Raw genomic sequence first — 19,505 nt, 5'->3', positions numbered from 1 at the left:
TTATTAGCAAAGAGCAGTGGGAAATATACAGATATCAGTGTTTTGTTTTTAGGTTAAAGGAACAGGTTGTGAACATCAATTAGGCTCCCACTAAAACTGTTGTCTGCGTTCTCAGCCAACAGAAGATGATTAGACATCTTTGAGTTGTCATTATTTTAGCCTTTAGTTACGTGCAAATATTAAGAGGTAAATCCTAGAAAGGATTTGAAATTATTCGGATTTTATAAGTCTTCCTGTGTGTCTGTGAGGATTGCCCTGGTAAAACTTATCAACAAGGTTCCTATGCTGAATGGAAAAGTATGGAATTTGATTTTAGTCAGTCAGGGGCCAATAATATAATATTATATATTAAATATTTTAAGGGAAAATAATACAAGCATTTGGGCAGAGATGCTGACAGTGAAACATCGTCCAACTTTCTGCATAGAGGTGTGGACTGAACAGCCACAGTTTTCAGAGGGCTGACTCTTGAGCTTGGGTGTCAAATATGGTCTGAAAATTCTAACAAGTCTGGAAATTTGCATCTGGAGGAGCATGGAATTTTGTAGGAACACAGAAACAAACACTAGCTCTCTCTGACAGCACATGTAAACGCTTTCATGACCTGAGAGGTTGAATCTCTGTTACGTAAGATTATTCTGCAGTGGAGCCGCAAAGCCTGTTTATTAATTTGAAAGTGTGACGGATGATTGTATTTGAAAGACTTTGTCTTCAGCTGAATCTTATAGTCAATATGATAAGGCTATATTGGTGCAGCCATCAGCTGCTCCTGTATACCAGCAGTAATCCAGGGCACTAAATGAGTTGTGAATACAGCTTTCTGAATGCATAATGTATGTGCCAGTCCATGGTGAGGGCCACACACAAGGCTACTGTGTGAGCTGTTGTGTGGCCCTGTGAAGAGTGCCTGTCACCAGTGACTGAACGTATTCTTCCTCCATTTCTATGGTGCTAAGATGTTCCTTTCCTCCCCTCCTAACATAGTTCCTGTTTCATACGGGGGGTTAAGGGAAGCAAAGGTTAGCTGTGCAGCCATCATCTGTCAGCTGATCACTGAGCCACTTCTCAACTCTGCCACACATGACACAACAAAGTAGCAGAGAGGTTTTGAAAGGACTCTGATTGAGTTTGCCTTATCAGTCTTTTAGCGGTCGTCATTCTCACTTGGAAAACATAATCTTTTTAAAGCCATTGGATCTTGTGACTTCATCACTTCATTCACATTTCCACTACTTGAACCCATTATCAGGATTTGGTAATATTTATGGCCTTTTTTATAGCACCTGTAGTTCTTGACGTCAAGCATTAGAAAGACTTTCATCAGCATGTTGCGTTCAGTGACCCTTGATCCTCCTGACTTCTATGAAAGCATTGGCAGAAATACAGAAATAGCATATCATTTCCAAGTCCAACATTATTCTGATCCATTTAAACACCAACAACTCTCTGCTATGAGGTGGTTTTTGTTACTTGGCAAAGCTTAATTTGGCTTTATATTGTAATCCGATTTTAAGTGATTCCATAGGGATTCAAGCCACTGCTCATTAGCGAAGTTGAATTACCCTTTGGCCTTCAAAAACAAAATTCCCGACTTAAGAACTGTATCATTCTTACACCAAATTACATTGAATCAAGATGTTATTCTTGTTTGTGGAGTCTCACGCCAACACTCAAGACTCATGACACTTTAATCTGAGACAGCACAGTCCTTTCAGTTCAGCTCAAAGTGTTTTGAAGCAATGCATCTGTCACAGAGTGTAAGGGGAACAAAACAACACAGAGGCATGATGAGGGCACGGACTCCAGCTGTTAATAAATCCAGTTATGTGCCTGCCAGTGCTGTTCACAGCAGGACACGTGAAGTAAGGCATGTGGGCCAAATTTAGTCCTCGAAAAAGTTCTCAAGAATATTTGAAGTTTTCTGACTGAGGTGGGTTTCGTATTACAAATTGTAAAATATCTGACCCCCCCAGAAGTGAATTCTTCTCTGTGGTGTTTTCAAAAATAATAAGTATGAAGTGGTTTTCTTTTTGTGTTCGTTTGTGTTTTTAGAGCCATAGCCCTCCATTGTAGTTGTCGCAGTTTTAATTCAGCATGTCAACAGCTTTGGGGATCACCTCAGCCCACAGTGTTGCTCTGTTGATCCAGAGGCTGCTGTGTTGTCCCCGGCTGCAAGTCAGAGATCCTCCTTCCCCTGAATCCTCCCAGCCCGGAGTAAACACGGCCCTATAAATAGAGCTCAGGGAGAAGCAAGCCAACATCAGAATGACAGGCATCCATACTACAAACCCCAGACTCCCTGCAGCCCAGAGTGCTGTCCCGCACACACGCCCTCCAAACCCCACATCCCAATGTCAAAACCCTGTGGCTGTGGTTAGCAAGCACAGGGGCCCCCAGTGCGATCTGTCCTATCTGTCATCTCTGTTTGGCAAAACTGGCCATTAGATGTTTCCTCTCGTTACCCAGTTTTAGGCCCTTGGGACAGCATCTGTCGCTGGTCTGCTGCTATTCACAGAGGGAGAAGGTCATACTATGAAAGTCGTGTCGTGGTGCAGTTCAAATACTTTGGATGGTTGTGTGTAAATACTCTCCAGAGAAACTGTGGAGGGGCGCGAAAGAAATTGTGCAACACTGAGGCAAATGCCATTCTTATTATTTTTATGTAGAACTTTTCTTTTGTTACTTTAATTGAATTATTTAATCTGTTAGTCCAACAGAAAAATAGTGTATTTTAATAATGGTTTAGGTCATTTTTAAAAATAAAAATGCTGAATATTCTCTGGTTGCTGATTGTCTAGTGTGAGCATTTGCTGCTTTTCTTTGTTTTATATCATCGTTAACTAAATATCCTTTGGCGTTTGGACAAAATAAGACGTAATCTTGCAATCAGGGAAAATTGTTCATGTTTTACTCAGGCCAAACGATTAATAGAGAAAATTGATAATGAGAATGTTCCTGAGTTGCAGCCCTTGGTGAGAGTGTTTTGAGCCAATTTATGTGAAAAGACATGCAATATATTTTAGAAATTGTTGATGTCAGGGCACCAGCAGTCTAAGCACTTTGCATTATCAGCTGCTGACACTCCTGAGGCTGTTGAGAATGGGACTTGAGTGCACCTAAGCCACTCACATTAATTTCAGTTTTTATTCCGCTATCAAACAATACCCACATCTCTGCATTTGCATCAGAGAGGAGCTTATCGTTATACAGCGACAGTAGATCAATTCATAACAAGTCAGCTGACTCATCCAGTTTTTCTCCTTTACCCTCCTCTTTTCCCCACTCCAGCATGATTTACCATGACAACTGAATCAGGCGCAGACTCGGAGGCCAAGCAGCCGCAGGAGAACAAGGAGACAGAGAAGGGGAAAGCTAAAGCAGCAGCCGAACCCGCCTCGCCTCAGAACCAGCCGGAGCAGCTTCCCGCCGCCGCTGGACACAGCACCCCGGCCAGGAGAGAACAGGTCAGCCTCTCCATAACCACAGTTAACCCTTCATTTCTGTGTGAGCTGGCTCTCCAAAGGAGGATCCACTCAGTTGTCACTGATAGCTTGAATGTAGTGAGACTCATTCACATTTTAACATTCTTTTCCATATTTCACCATTTTTTAAAAAAATAACACTTCATTAATTTAATTGAGGTTGTTTTTATAGTGTAAACACATACATACCCTCTTAGACTAGCTTTCAATTTGAGAAAAACATTCACGCCATTCATCCCACTCCTGAATGAATTGTGTCTTTGTGTGAAAAATGGAAATGAACAAAATAAATGACGACATGACCCCAGTGTTCTCAATGGCATTTATGGCCCCACGTCAGATGCATCTGTTGACAAGTAAACTTGTCTCTCAGTCAGCACTCTGTGCTTTAATTTTGGAAATGTGGTGAAACACAGATTGAAAAATTCCACAACAAAGTGTGGGGGTTTTTATTCCCAGAATTACATCAGCTGATGTGCTGATGAAAACACAACTTCACACAGCTGTGGGAAGAATGAGTAAATACAGCTCCTGAAGTAAAACCTCATGGCTTTTAGTGGTTCATGGTTTGAGAGCTCGGGTTCAGGGCAGTGAAATGAAGACAGATTCCTAGGGCTGCGACTGTTACAGAAAGTGTTTTTATAATCGATTAATCATTGAAATAATTAATCAAGAAAAAATATTTACTTGTTCCAGCTTCTCAAAAAATATGAAGATTTACTTTTTATGTTAGTTTTATGTCATTACAAACGGAATATCTTTGGGTTTTCGAGTGGTCAGACAAAAAAAGTTATTTGAAGATGTCACTCTGGGCTTCTTGAACTTGTGATGAGCCGTTTTTCCTATTTTCCAACATTTTTTAGTGTAAACAATTGTAACAATAACTAAAAGATGAATAGATAGTGATAATAACCAGGGGGAGATTTAGGTGTTGGCAAGGTAGCAGAAGTGGAGTACAGTTTACTGTAGTGCATTCACACATACTGGCCACATTGTTATAATGTAGAGCTGGTTGAAAATCAGTGTCCCTTTAAGGCGTTTCCTATTACTGTAAGTGGACAAATACCAGTATCCCTTCAAATGTATTTTTTAGACTAAACACTTAAGTAACATAAGTAACAGATTAATAGATAATGTTAATAATCATCAGTTGCAGTCTTACAGATAACTAAATGTCAGTAAAGTTCGGTTGTTGTGGGAAAGCCTGATATGGTTGACTCCATTTTAAATAACCCTAATATCCAAATCTATTTAGTTGGCTCACCTTGTGTGAAGCAATGCAATAAATTGCTTGTTTTTCTTGGAATACAGTTGATCTTAAAATTCCTACTGCTTTGGCACATAAACGACTGCTGCTTGCTATTTGATGAGTCTTTGCTGTTATTTTTAATAAAGCAAAAACCATGATCCAACTGCAGGCTTGTGGACTGGATAGGTCTCGTAACATTCTTGTGTAGAAGTAGTGAAAAACCTCCAGCTCAGTGTCTTTTAAAAGCATTGGGCTCTATGATGAAGAAGAGTGTAGCCTGCAGACTGTGCATTTCATGTCTGAGACATCCCACCTAGCCACTGATGTTATCTGAACACTAAGTGCTTGGCCCGAACAACCTCCTGAGCTCACTATCTAATCACTTTACAGATTGAATTTCAGTGCTGCAGGAGGAATGTCTGAGACTTGAAGTAGATTCCTGCTTATTCCCTTACTCACTAGTTGAAAGACAGTGTAACTACCTGTACAAACAGATTTGGTCTTCAGCATGTGGCAGAGGACCAAATCGTTGGCGGTATGAATTACATGCAGTAGCTTGAAGCCACACCACCACTGGTCTGTCCATGGATTTAACCTAGAGAGCAGAAAATAACAAACAAAACAGGTTGTAGGATGTTTGACTGATGTTCGGTATGTGAAGGTTCTCAGACCTCATTGGAGTGGAGTTGTCCTCTCTTATTATTTTTACATGTATGTGAGATTTTAGGCAGGAAGAGTCAAAAGGTTAGAAGTCACCACAGTTAGATGTGGAGGGGCAGACATAAATTTGTTTTTTAAAAAATGTTTTGCCTTTTACAATCTGCCACGTGTTTGAACATTTAAATGCAATTTGTGCACGCTCAGGCTCACAGTCCCACTGACCCAGCACTGTGGCTTTTATCATGATGTGGAAAAATTGAGGTATGGAAATGTTCGATGTGTTTGATGAGGAGGAGAAATAGAGCATAAGTTGACATGTGAGTCATAATGGGCTGTAATGAGAGAGCAGCAGATGCAGGGCGAGCTGATGGAAAGATTCATAATGTTCTGGGCAATGTCGCAAAAAATTCTAACATTTTAATGAAAAAAAAAATGTTTGTTAGCAGAGCTGCTCATGCATGACTTGAGCTGGCCGACATGATGGTACATACCCTAGGGATTATTTAAATGTGTGAACATGAGAGATTTTGCCCGACTGCGTGTACTGGGGGAACTGTCTGATTGAATAAACATTACTATGTAGTTGTTTCATTTACCATCACCTTTCAATTTAGTCTCCAGAGAATGTGCGACATCAAGATATATGTTGGAATATGAAATTACTCATACACCAAGTTGATATTGGCTGCTCTTATGCATGACTATGGAGCTGTAACAAGAGAGATGACATTTCACCTTTAATCATGTTTTTTATGTTTGGTTCACAAAAACAAAAGCATGACTCAGGCTGTGGTCGGACTGCAGACAATTCTGATGTGTTTCCTAAACCGCAAGACAGACTGTCCACACTGTTATTCCCAAGTAATCAGATTGGATGTGTGCATCTGGACATGCTATCAATCTATCTGCATGAGTTGCTGTGGCAACAACGTAGGCGTGAGTAACTCCGAAGCAATGCTGTTGACGTGGTTTTCAAACGGGGAAGCATGAGAAGTGGAGGTTCATCATTTTGCCCTATGATCAATTTATTTTGCCATCTGTCCATGGACTGTTGCCCTCTGCTAGTAGCAGCATGTATCTGCTCAGCACTTCCGGCACTCTCAATTTGACGCCACCGTCTTGTGTCGTGTTCAAAGACATTTTGAAATATGATTTGAGCAGCCAGACCTCCTGGAATAAGACACATCAGTAGAAATCCAATTGGAATCAACTTTCAAACCATCTCTAAATGTGGTTTGAATCTGATTTGCAAAAACTGAATGGCTTCTGTTTTTTATTTTTTTGTTTTTTTGCTATCCAGACCTCCTAAAATCAATCTGGTTATTGCATAAAAGCGATTTGGGCTCTTGGGCTGACAGTCTGAACAAGACCTACAGCCATACTGTGTTTGGGCAGGCAAATTTGTGAATCCTAAAATAGCTAGGGAACGACTCGCCCTGTGCTCCCCATGATTGGCTTTTACTCGTTGCTTTTGTTGGTTGGATTGGTTAGGTTTAGGCAAGAGGAGTGGGATTGGTTAGAGTTAAGGTAAGAATGTAAGGGTCGGCCAATGAGAGACGGAGTAAGGCAGGCCATTCCCCCACTATCCTAGGATTGGCAAAATCGCCTTGGTGCTTTGAGCTTAATGCTAAAATTCTCAAAATGACTGTGAATGTTTAGCACATATTATGTTCACTATATTTGCCATTAGCATCGCGTGTTAGCATGCTAACATTTGTTACTCAGCACTAAACACAAAGTAGCACTGAGGCTGATGGGAGTGACATTAGTTTTGCAGGTTTTTGATCATGTAGAAGACAAAAAAAAAATAGAAATGTTGACCCAATGATGGGGCTAGATGACAAGTCAGATTATCAAAGTTATAACAACTCATCTGCATGAATATTTGTAGAAAATGTCACGGCAATCCCTGCAGTATTTGTTGAGATATTTCAGTCAGTATCAAAGAGGTAGACCAGCTAACATCCCCCTCCTTAGAGCTGTGTTCTGAAAGTATGATTTACTTTCTTACATCACTTAAGGGGTTTCCTATTAAGTGGATCCATACAGGTATCCCTTCAAATGTATCTACAGCCCTCATCGTGTCACACACAGGATGATGGATGATGCTCTGCCATTATCGGAGCTGTGTGAATTGGCAGGAACAAGGCTGAGAGTAATCACAGCACTCTGACACAACACTGTCAGTGTCTCAGTGTGAGACACATGCTCACCCTGAGATATTTCACTGGTCCAGCAGGGTGCACGTATGAATGAAGTGACCTCGGTTTCACAGTTTTACTACTGTGATTCTTTTTTTTTTTATCTGTCACAAATCAACTGTAAATGACAGAAATACACCCAGCGTTATATTTGATGATTTCAGTTAAGCCAAACCTTAATGATTCTGTCACTTTAAAGACATGCTCTCTAAAGGTGACTTTAATTTTCTTGTGTGGTTAAGCATTACAGCTGAATGGGTCCACAGGGAGAGCTGGACTAGTGAGCTACATTAGACAGGTACAGTGTGATGGATATAGCCTGAAGAACAAGATAAGAAAATTTCAATCTAAAAATGAAAAAGGCCATTAAATCCACTTGGTGTGTGTGTGTGTGTGTGTGTGTGTATGTGTGTGTGTGTGTGTGTGTGTAAGAAAGAAAAATGTCTCGGAGCCAAAGGCATCTTTTCCAACTAAAGTCAGTCAGGAAGGGCTTTATTTTCAGCGAAGTGGAAAATTGGATTTTCTCTGTTTAAGACAAAACGGCAGTACACCTCTAGCTCTTCTCAGTGGGACCCGATTACGTTCACTCAGGGTCCCATCCAGGCTCTCTATTTAGGTTCTGGACGTGTGACAGAATCAGTGGGTTTTTCAAAGACAACTACATTAAGTAACTGACGTTTAGGGCAGCCACAGGCAGTTAGGTAAGAAAATGGTCAGCAGTTTTTCATTTCTGGTCTGTGAACACTTTCAACCTGAACTCAGCGTGGTATTCATACAGTGAATAAACACAGAGACGTCTCACTGCTTTACTGTGTTCAACAAAGAAAAGTCAACTGCAAGAAACTTATGGAAAACTGAAATTAAACATTTAAAATCATCATTCAAAGAAATACTGTTGAATGAAGTGTGTTTTCTCCCTCTCAGGAGCCGCAGGAGGAGGACCAGGTATCCCACAGGTCATCCACCAGTCGTCTGTCCAGGTCTCCTTTGAGAGGAGTGAAGAAGGTGAAGATCATGCAGTGTAAAGTCACCCTGCTGGACGGCTCCGACTTCACACTCAATGTGGAGGTGAGAGGAAGCAGTTAACTTTTTGTTAGAGGGTAATAAATACTTACAGGTAAATATAAGAAAAGCAGCAGTAGTTAAAACTGATATAAAAGTGCTTTTCACTTTTATATAGCAGTTTGAAATTAAGCTGCTGCTGATGTATCCATGGCTTTTTGAGTTGCCTTGCAGCAGTTCAGCAGCACTAAAGATATTTGCATCAGTCTGTAATGACTGTAATTACACCAAGACTGAAATGTCCAATGGTGTTTTAACCAAATTATTGTAATAAATAAGTATTCTGATATATATTTACTTATTCTAATTGCTTAATGGCACAATGTAACACCTTCATTTATACATATTTTAAAGTGCGTTATTTACTGGCGAATGTGACTCAGGAGACATAGCAGGTCCATTCAACAGGGACCAAAATGAACAGTATATTTTATTTGTATACTGCTTCTTTAGACCCAAAGTGCCTGATACAAAATTTAAACACAAGAAACAACAAGAATTGTAACAAGTGTTGTTGAAAGCATGTTAAAAAGGGTGTAAGGAGACTGGGTGCATCTCTAAGCTCTTTAGGCAGAGCGCTCCAGAGTCTGGGGCACTGCTGCAGAACACTCTGTCACTCATAGTTTTTAGGTTGGAGTGGGATTGATGGAGAATGGGTATGGCTACTAGAGTGCAGTGGAGGGGAAAGTGTTTAGGTCTGCATGAGGTCACAGTTATAATGTAGAACGGGCGACTAGCTGAAGCAAAATTTACACTCTAAATTTCAGGTTAAAACCGTTCTTTAGTAGTTTTCTCTTATGAACTCCAGACAACTTTCGGAGAATCAGGCACAGGCATTGTCCGAAGTTGCCCTTTCTTCATACATGTTGTGCACAACAGGAAATTGCCTGTGTCAGATGTGTTCTCACCTACTGGAAATACTCCATTTGGTTTAGGTGAGCGATGGCAGGAGGCAAGACATGACACAAAAAGTATGATGCAGAAATCAGAATGTTTGTTTACGTAGCCAGTTTGTAATTTGGTCATGAACAACCAAGTCCTTGCCGTTCCTTGAATGTGTTTGACAGTTTTGGCATCTGTCCTTAAGAACAGAGCCTCCTGAATCTCATCATCTCTCTCTCTCCATTTTGTTGGTGTCTTCGTCTTTGGGTCAATCAGACATTGCATGGACCCTGTACTAGGGAGCCTTATTCTGAAGTCTGAAGGCATATTTATTTATTCATTATGCTGTGTGTATGCAAAGCAAAACCACGAGCATCCTTCTTTTCAAAAAGAGTGGAACAGGGTTCATGGAAAAGTTATTTTCATTTGGATAAACAAACAACAACACGTGGCATCATTTAAGCCTGGACTTCAAACCATTAAAATTGGGGTTGACAGACAATAGAAACTTTGACTATTGCATTAATATGTCAAAACAAAAGTGTGTCCTGCAAAGACTTTGTCATCAGGAGCTGAAAAGCTAACGCTGTTCGCCTCCTGCTGCAACCTTGATTTCTCTGTGTATCAGCCTTATGATACTCGGCCTGTTGTATTAAAATAGAATAAAACTGTGCTATTTTGACAGCCCTTCTTAGAAGTAGGGATTTAATGGATTTCACTGCACATTTGCATTGTGTCAAATTGCTTTGTGGGATTCGTTTTCCCTCCAAAGCTTCTCTATGTAGCCTTCGAGGAAAAAAAAAATTCATATAACGTTCTTAAATGTTTAGTTCTTACTTTAAAGCTCATCCTCTATCCAGAAATAAACCCTGCAAGGAAAGGAGAGCCAACAATCAGTGGAAAAACATGTGTCTTTGTGTTGTAAATGTGAAGCTTGCAACACTGCAAACCCCAGCAGTGTGGCTTTTATCATAATGTGGAAAAATTAAATATGGAAATGGGATGTATTGTGAAGAGAAGAAATGGGGCATGAGTTGGTTGTTAATCGTAATGCTTTAGAATGAGGTGTTGGGTGGATTCATTATTTTCTGCACTGGCCATAGTTAGCAAAAATGAAATGTTTTAAATTTAATTCACCATGATAGTTATATCATTAGAGAGTAGAAGCTATTTTAACAATCCATCTCATGAGGTTTTGGTTCATTTCACTGCATGTTTCTATTAGGGGTGTATATCACTATCCAGCCAACGTGTGTGTGTGTGTGTGTGTGTGTGTGTGTGTGTGTGTGTGTGTGTGTGTGTGTGTGTGTGTGTGTGTGTGTGTGTGTGTGTGGCCCATGTGGGTAGTAAATGGGCTAAAAAATGGGCCCTATATGGGATTGTCCATGGGTTCCATAATGGCCCAGTTGCCCACATAGTTGGGTTTAATCAAGTGGGCCCCATTTATGTCAGGGCTACCTGGGTACAAAGTGGGTATGGGCACAAAATGGGCATCTTATCTGGGGCCCACCTGGGTAAACCCATCCATTTAGGCAATTGGCATAGGGCCAATGTGGAACCTGTTAACAATACGTATAGAGCCAATTTTTCTGTCCATTTACGACCCATATGGGCCCTACATACACATGTTGGCTGGGTAGTTTCATCACAATACAATAATTACATTGATTCTTTGGACAAAGATTTAATATTCTCCAACATTACAAAGTCTGCTATGATACGATTTGCTTCAGTTAAATTCAGGACTTTACGATAGACACAAGACGATATTGGTTACAGGAGAAACTGCCACCCCTTTCTGTTTTTGCTGTTGGCCATAAAAGATACAAACAACACATAAATGTAAATAATTGTAACTGGTTACTTACATTCTGTGGAATTTGCATTTTCTCCCGTGTCAATGTGGGCTTCCTCGCACAGTCCAAAGACATGCAGGTTAGGTTCGGTTAATTGGTGACTCTGAATTGCCTGTAGGTGTGAATGTGAGCGTGAATGGTTGCCCATTTCTATATGATAGTCTGACGACCTGTCCATGGTGTACCCTGTCTTTCGCCCAATATGAGCTGAGATAGACTCCAACCCCACGACCCCAACAGGGTAAGCAGTTACGGAAAATGAATGAATGAATGAATGTAAGGACTTCAGAGCTTTCTCACAGAAAGAAGAAATCTAGAAGAAATCTCTTCATTTTAAACCAAACCATGATTTTTTTCCTAAATCTTCAGGGTTATCTGACTGAAAGCCCTGGAGGCAAACTTCTCCCAACAGTCATAAAACATGGATTAACAACATAATTTGATAATTTGATAAATATATAAATATGTCCAAATAATAACTGTCAGGTTTCATAGACAGAACAGTTTCTTTTTTTCACTTGTCACCAGTAATTACCTTAAGCATTTTTACATTGCATATATTAGCATAGCAGCTAGCAGACTTTTCATAGCTTAACAGATTACATGTATTATTTCTAGTTTTTCGTACTAACCCGTGGTTAAAGTCACTGAATATCCCGACAGAACAGCATGATTGAATTTCAGCCTGCATGCACCATTTTTCAACCTAACATTGTTGAAACAGAGCAGCTAATGTTGTTGTAGTGAGATGTTACTGGAGTGAGATACACAGCCAGGAAGGCACGTCATGTTTTCTGAGTAATTTATCTCATAACGGCATTGTTTACATAGGCATGTGTTCTTTCTGTTGACACGTACTTTCTCCAAAATCCCAAATATTTCCACACTGCACTATTTATTCCCCAGTGAATAACATTATCCCCATCATCTTTTTCTTGGCCCCTTGCCATTATCTGCCTGGTGCTTTTTGATGCTGACACAGAATTTCAAAACTAAATGCAAATCCTAAAGATGGTGATATAGATTCATGTTTTCAGTTTACATCAAGGATATTGGATTGTTGATCATTGAAACGATACATCAATCAAGCTAGATTGATTATTACACCTGTAGTTTGTATTGTGTCAAATTGCTTTGTAAAGCTTGTTATTCCCCAGAGCAGCACTGAATCTCCATGAGTGGCACAATTACTCTCATTATCTATAGTTGTCTCAAGTCTCCAGTGTTCAGAAATTACCCCGCTCATTCAAGTAGAGCCCGTCAAGGAAAAAGTATTTTTGTTGTAAATGTGTCTGCGTTCCTCGACATAATGGCTTCTTTCTGCCTTCAAACAGTCATTCTTTCTTTGAGAGCATTATGAATTCAGGAACAAATTTGAATAGTGAACTTATTTGACATTTCACTCTTACATATTTCCCCCTTAACAACAGAAAGTTGAGCCTTTTTCTCAAAGTTCTAAGACTTTCAACATTATACATTCCCGAAACGTGTGCAGGCTGAACGGAGAGTACCAGACCCTCCTCTTTAAATCTCCTTTGAGCAGATTCCTCCTCACCAGGGGTTTGGATCGAGGGATTAGCTGGCTGCTTTTGTGATGGCGGTGAGGTGAGGGGTTTAGACCATGAAATGGGAGCATTTGTTGGAGGGAATCAGTGTCATTGACTCTGTGTGTTGGCATGATTACTTGATGTCCCACTGAGGCAGAGGAAAGGTCCTTAAGGACAGGGATCTGGAAATGAGGGTCAGTCTGGACTTCTTGCCTTTAAGCTGGACACACATAATTTAGATGCATTTGCTCTGGGAGAAGTGAAATAGTTTGACATTTAAAATAAATAAAAAAAATTATAATATGCTTGGAGACATTATCCTTTATCAGAATGTAAAATGTAAAAAAAACAAAAAAAGAAAAATTCAAATTACTTGATTAAAACCTGCATTCACTCCAAAATTAACTGACAGGTATTTTAAAAAGACACTTTAAATAAGACTTGTAAATAAATGCAGCAAAGGATTTTAGCCACTAAGCTCCAGAAACTCTGGATCTTGCATTTCCCATTTTGCACTTCAACAAAAAAAAAAAATGGTGGATTGGCCCTTTCTTATTTATTTAACAACAAAATCTGAGTTAACAGTGTTCTCTCAGGCCTGTGTTATCAACCATGATAGATTAAAAAACTCAAAAATGCTTGTTTTTCCATTGAGTCAGTTATCTAAGTGAAAATACTTTAAATTATTCTGAACAGAAAGTCAATAATTGGTCCTTTGTGTGTGTCTAATTATTTCAGTTTCAAGGAGCACATACTCCTCAGAAAAGATGATGATGATGTATCCTGCAGACATCGAGCGCAAACTCCATTAAATTACACACTTCCTAATTATCATTAATCTACTGGGACTCCCTTGAAAGCGACATGATACTTCTCGAGGGGTTTATCCTTATATAGTACATTTCATTAATTTGCCTAATCTCTGGTGATGTACAGCTCTTACAAATACACACTGAAGCAATGTAAACATCACTGTTAACAGTGTGTATGTGTGTCTAATAACAAGTGTGGAGTGTTGAATCACCACGTCCCATCTGTTTACTGTCCTGTAATCTCTCCCAGTCTCCCAGTCTCCCAGTCCCAGTACGAGCCAGCCTTGGATTAGAGTGCATTAGAGGGGATGTGAGCAGAGGGAGCAAGTAGAGAAATAAAGGTTGAACCGTAGAGAAACCTGAGATGTCTGAAATTGGGCAATTTCTGACATGTTGTATATTAAATGGTTAATGGAAAAATACTAAATGAGAGTGGTCATGTGCACATCCACAAAACTTTAGTGGGAAAGGTGCTCAATAGAAAAAAAAATCTATATAACTATAATTTATAAATAACCTGCACACTGAAATTCACACAACTCTTTGGCTTTATTTATATGTTTCAAATAACTACTTATTTTAATTTTATTTTATTTCGCTATCCTGACACACATAACACTTATTCTTCTTACTTTTTGGGGTTTTTGATTTTTACTCTTCATTCAGGCTCGGCAACTATGTTTTTATCTTGACTATTAAACCTTGTTATGGCCCAACTTTCCACTGATTTAAATTTTTCTTGAATAGCATACACAATGGATGTCAGAGGTAAGATCTGACGGAGCTGACATCTTATGGAATTGACAGTCAGTGAGGAGCCATTTTATTTCTCAAAATTGCTAAGAAGTCTCTTAATGCTGATCAAAATGCATATTTTTTTAACTATAATTCTTATTAAGTTCAATTTAGAGGGGCTACAGAGTTGAAATGTTATGGTTGAGACACAACCGATAGCAATATTATTTAATGAATTTATCAAAAAAATAAAAAACCCTTGGGCAGCATTCCTACCTATTTGGAAAACAGGAAGTGAGACAGGAGACTTAAAGATATTGCGAACCCGTTTTACATTATGATTAAATTATGTTTTGGTAGAAATCTGACAGACTTGATAAAAATTTGGGACACATCTTTAAAGGGTCAACGTTTTAACAAAAACTATATTGTGGGTCAACGTTTTAACAAAAACTATATTGTAAAATGATTATAGCAGTACATTTTTAGATCAATATAGTCAGTACGTACTGTTAGTTTTATATTTTGAAGGCTTCTAACACATTTTTTAATTGTTTGAAGTTGTTGAAGTTTAAAGTTTATTCTTATCTGGGACATAGCTGTTTTCTGGCACAGGGTAAGCTACAAAGTTAAAAAACTGAAGTAGGGGAAAAATATTTTATAAATCATATTTGTTTCATGCATATAAATCCTTCAAAAATAAAGTTTCAATCCAGAAACGCAGTTAGCATGTTGATAAGTTATAATTTTAAGGGTTTTTTGGTCGGACATTATGTGTCCATGTTCTCAAGACAGGGCGATAAATGTGATTAGGTGGTTATGATGTTACTGGTAATGTTGCTGTATATATCCCTCATTTCCAGCCCTTGGTAGTTGGATGAAATGTTGCTAATAAAATTAAAGGGAGCTGTAATTTCAGTATGTGGACGCTCTTCGGATTGTAATTTAATAGAAAAAAATTACAGAAAGAAGTGAACAAATACAGGCCTGCTAAGGAAACGTGAGCAAGCCTTTACCTTTACACGATCTGAACAGCAGTGTGTTCTGCTTTTTCCCACATGGTCGTGACAGAATCAGGCACCCTCTCACCTGAAGCTCAATAATACAAAATCAAGCTGTGCCAGTTTAATGCAGCGGTGAGGCAGCAGGCATGAGTCACACCTGGCTGACAATGGTAGTTGGACAATACTCGCAATCACAGTAACAATGTCTTTTCAGATATATTTTATATGAGGGTCACACTAACGCCCCGACTGAAAAGGTTTCTTTAAAAGAATCTTTACTATAATCAAAAGCAAGAAAAAGATGCCTAATTAGCTGCATGCTCACCAAAGCAGTTGTCATAGCAACCAATAGGGCACAATTGTGACCAGTGGTGAAAAAAGAGAAAAAAAGCAGTTGTATGAAAATGTCCTAACAGCGACGGTAAAACACAGCAGACATAAGATAGGTCAGCTTATGGTGTTTGACACAGTGATACAATTGAGGTCAGAGGATCTTCAGATAATTGCCAGAGAGTTCTCCTCCTCCTCCTCCTCCTCTCGGTCCCATCTGAAACCGCTCCAGAATGTCAGGATTTGACATTTCTATCCCCCTGACCTTGTAGTTTTCCAGCTCAACTCAGTTTCAATTTCCTGTGGGAAAAATGTCTGCACTAATCGTTTCCTATCATTTTCTGTAGCACAGAACTGCAGAGCCTCCTCCACCTCACTTCAGAGGGTGTTATGTCTCAGTGGAGGGGAATAAAAGTCCCACGTCGCACTGTGTTGTTATATATCACAGGCATATTTTTTAAAGTCCCTCTAGTTTAGATGCACGTCGTCATCTTACCTCTTCAGTACATGACAGTGTCCTTGGATTAAAGCTGCAACAACTAGTCTATTCTGTTTTATTAGTGGAAAGACAGCAAATAAATCTGCAGTTATTAAATCATAAAACTTAAATTTCTCTGGGTGCAGCCTCTCCAGTGTGAAGATTTACTGGTTTTCTCTGTTTATATAATCGTAACCTGAATATATTTTGGTTTCTGGACTGTTGGTCAAACAAAACAAGACGTCTAAGGAAGTCAGCAAGGACTGGGAAAATTTGAAGGTCATTTTTTACTATTCACCAAACGATTACTCATTCACTGTCTGCAGAATAATGGATAATGACAATAATTGTTAGTTACAGCCCTTCTTTTAATACATGGTTTGGTGATGGGAGTTGCAGTTCCTTTTTATAAGCACTGTAAATCTCCAAACTCACTGCAGCTACTGTTGTTGCCTGCTCTCTAAATTCAATCTTGAAATTGATCAAGATTGATGTTTGTTGTCCAATTTGAGATCAGATTTCCTTCCAATTTCCTCCTGATCTCATTTTCCCGCACAACCCCAGGGAAGACAGAATACAAGCCAGATCATTCGCCTGCTTCTGCTGCTTCCTCACATGTATGCTGTTTGCCATAGCCCGTCTGTGAGACAACTATGTGACTGAGCAGAGGTTCGCAGATCACAACCTTTTCTGTGTGCGTGTAAATTCTGTCAGTAAAGCCAAGTGTTGCGTTGAGAAGCCACTGTCACAGCAGAGCAGCAATAGTCTGACACGACTCTGCTAATTCCCTCTGAGATGTTCTGGTAGGATTAACTCTCCGCCACCAGCGGCTTTATGGCTCTGTTAAAAATCACGCACAGACAATTCAGAGTTCTCATCATAAAAAAGGATGAGTGTGTGCTCCAAGTGATGACAGGCTGTGGGTGGATGCTGGGATAAATGTCCCGATAGGTGTCATAAACTGCATAGCTACTACTTCTATTCCAGCCACTTATGTGTGTTTATTTGTGCTTGGCCTCATGTCACAAGCTACATGTGAATGTGACAGATGCATAGGTGTGTTCTGACTGCCGCTGCTTGAATAAGCTGTGGCAGTGGTTTTCAATAAGTCCAGGCGTGAGAGGCTGGCTTTGGCACCGCAGGAAGGAGGCGTCTTTGTTGTGGCAACTCAGGCCTTAAAATATCTCATGTGAGCTGGCCAAAGGAATCTGCCTCCAGTGGGGGAGACGACAGAGCTCCAGCCGATGACATCCGGCACTCAGCTAGAGACGAGCAATCGATTGGTTTTAAGCATTCGCATTGCTGATGTTCACCTTCAACTCAGGAATTTGAAGCTGTATTTATACAATCTTGCTTTTTATGGAAGGAATCAATCCACAGTGACCTAGTTGGTTAACTGTGGCCGCGATATCTTTGAAGTTATTGCAGTGTAATGTGCTGCATCATCGTGGTGTCTTCATAATTGAGCATTTAAATTTCATGTTGCTGTAATAACTCTTTAATTATCTCAAGATAACGAGGGGCGAGAAAAGAAATGAAATCTAGTGGCATCATTAAATTGGGCTGGAGGGGATTATGCTGTTGGTCGTGTGTGTGTATGTGCTTGCATGAATGTAGTGTGTGTCTGACCGCAGCTAATCTTGCAAACTACAGACCCAGTCAGCCTGGTATTGTGTGTGCACATTTATGATTGTATTTCCAAGGACCTCTTGTGGTTTTATTGATGCACAATTGTTGAAAAACGTGCCTGCTTCATACCGTCCTTGACTGTTGACTCTTGACTACGGAATTGCGGCCAGTACAGGCTGCAGTTTCTCAACAAAATCAAGCAGCATTAGCACAGAGCGAAAAAGGCATTTCTGGAAATCATCTTGGCTCAAAACAAGAAGCGTTAATGTTTGCTGCAGCCACATTTTGGCCCTTGTCGTGGCTTAAAAACTGACATCCATAGAAAAGTTTGAACCGAAGCTTCTGCAGATTAGTTCCATACCCGATTTTGTTATGATGCACCAGAGTTAGGCGTGTTATGAGATGAATACATCCCAGTTTTTGTTACCTTTGCCAACATCTTAATTGTAAGCTGCGAGGGACAATTCCACTGGGCACAGCTGCTGCATGTGCATTGTCTAAAGTGGCAGCTGGAACACAGCCGCCTGGCGGAGATCTGCACTCTGCTGAGTGCACTTTCCTAGTTTTTATTTTGTGTTCTTTATTGTCATGTTGTTGTTGTTGGCTGTTGTTGTGGGTTTTGTCTTGATAATTGTTGAATGTGGTGTTGGTTCACGAATATGACCGCCCACAACACTCTTTCTTCTGTCTAGTTGAGTCGATTTAACAACCCCTAATCATGACATTAAATCAACAAAAACAAAAAGCAGTATATATACTGGAAACATTTTTTCTAATGCAAAATAATATCTTGGTTTGGTTTTGGTGGTGTAATCGTTTTTTTAAATGATGATCGCTTGATCATATAATGTGATAATGCAGATTACTTCCCCTGTAACGTGTTTAAAATGTTTGTTTTTTGCTTTTTCTGTCATAGAAGCGAGCCAAGGGCCAAGTGCTCTTTGATAAAATATGTGATCACCTGAATCTATTGGAGAAGGACTACTTTGGCATCACCTACAGAGATGTAGAGAATCAGAAGGTAAAGGACCATTTATATTATGTTAGTTATCAGTTATATGGAGTTGTTAACTGACACTATAAATTACATATTAAAAGCAGGATTGTGTAAGAGTCACATGTGCTAAATGACGTTGAATAACATAAAACATTTCATCTATAAAAGTGCACTTTGAGGAAGTCATTTAAAAGAAACTTTGGTTAGTAATTTGATCACACATTGGTGATGATTAATGCTCTTTGCCCGTGGTTGTCTGTTGCAGAATTGGATAGACCCTTCCAAGGAGCTAAAGAAGCAGATCAGGAGTAAGTCCAGTAATCTAATAAGGCCACTCAAGAGTTTTGTCCCAAATGGCCAAATGAGGTGTACGCATTTGCAAAATGCTGCTTTGATAATTTAATGTTCTCTCTTCATCTCAGCCGGTCCCTGGAACTTTGCTTTCAACGTCAAGTTTTACCCTCCAGACCCCTCTCAGCTGACTGAGGATATCACAAGGTGAGTAAGCACCTAATTCAGAATGATTATAGCTGGGGGACATTTGCCTTTTTGATGTTCAAAACAATATTGCAGTTTATCAA

The 19,505-nt window shown here is 39.7% G+C and overlaps 1 protein-coding gene across 6 annotated transcripts in view; it reads left to right on the top strand.

The window, feature by feature from the left end:
* The window catches only part of LOC125901694 (band 4.1-like protein 3), a 68,983-nt gene that overhangs the window by 21,058 nt on the left and 28,420 nt on the right, over nt 1–19,505 (top strand). For 5 of the 6 annotated variants that reach the window (XM_049597523.1, XM_049597528.1, XM_049597525.1 and 2 more), the window contains 5 exons: nt 3,289–3,464; nt 8,517–8,660; nt 18,844–18,948; nt 19,190–19,232; nt 19,347–19,422. In XM_049597523.1, the coding sequence (XP_049453480.1) occupies nt 3,300–3,464; nt 8,517–8,660; nt 18,844–18,948; nt 19,190–19,232; nt 19,347–19,422 (533 nt within the window). In that variant the 5' untranslated portion in view covers nt 3,289–3,299. Of the gene's footprint in view, nt 1–3,288; nt 3,465–8,516; nt 8,661–18,843; nt 18,949–19,189; nt 19,233–19,346; nt 19,423–19,505 lie in introns of those variants that run through there. The other variant, XM_049597527.1, reaches the window with a different exon arrangement.

The sequence above is a fragment of the Epinephelus fuscoguttatus genome, linkage group LG15 (genome assembly GCF_011397635.1).
Source record: "Epinephelus fuscoguttatus linkage group LG15, E.fuscoguttatus.final_Chr_v1".
In the NCBI taxonomy this organism is placed as follows: Eukaryota; Metazoa; Chordata; class Actinopteri; order Perciformes; family Serranidae; genus Epinephelus; species Epinephelus fuscoguttatus.
The sequence above is the reverse complement of the archived record's forward strand: the minus strand, read 5'-3'. Positions and strand labels throughout refer to the sequence as shown.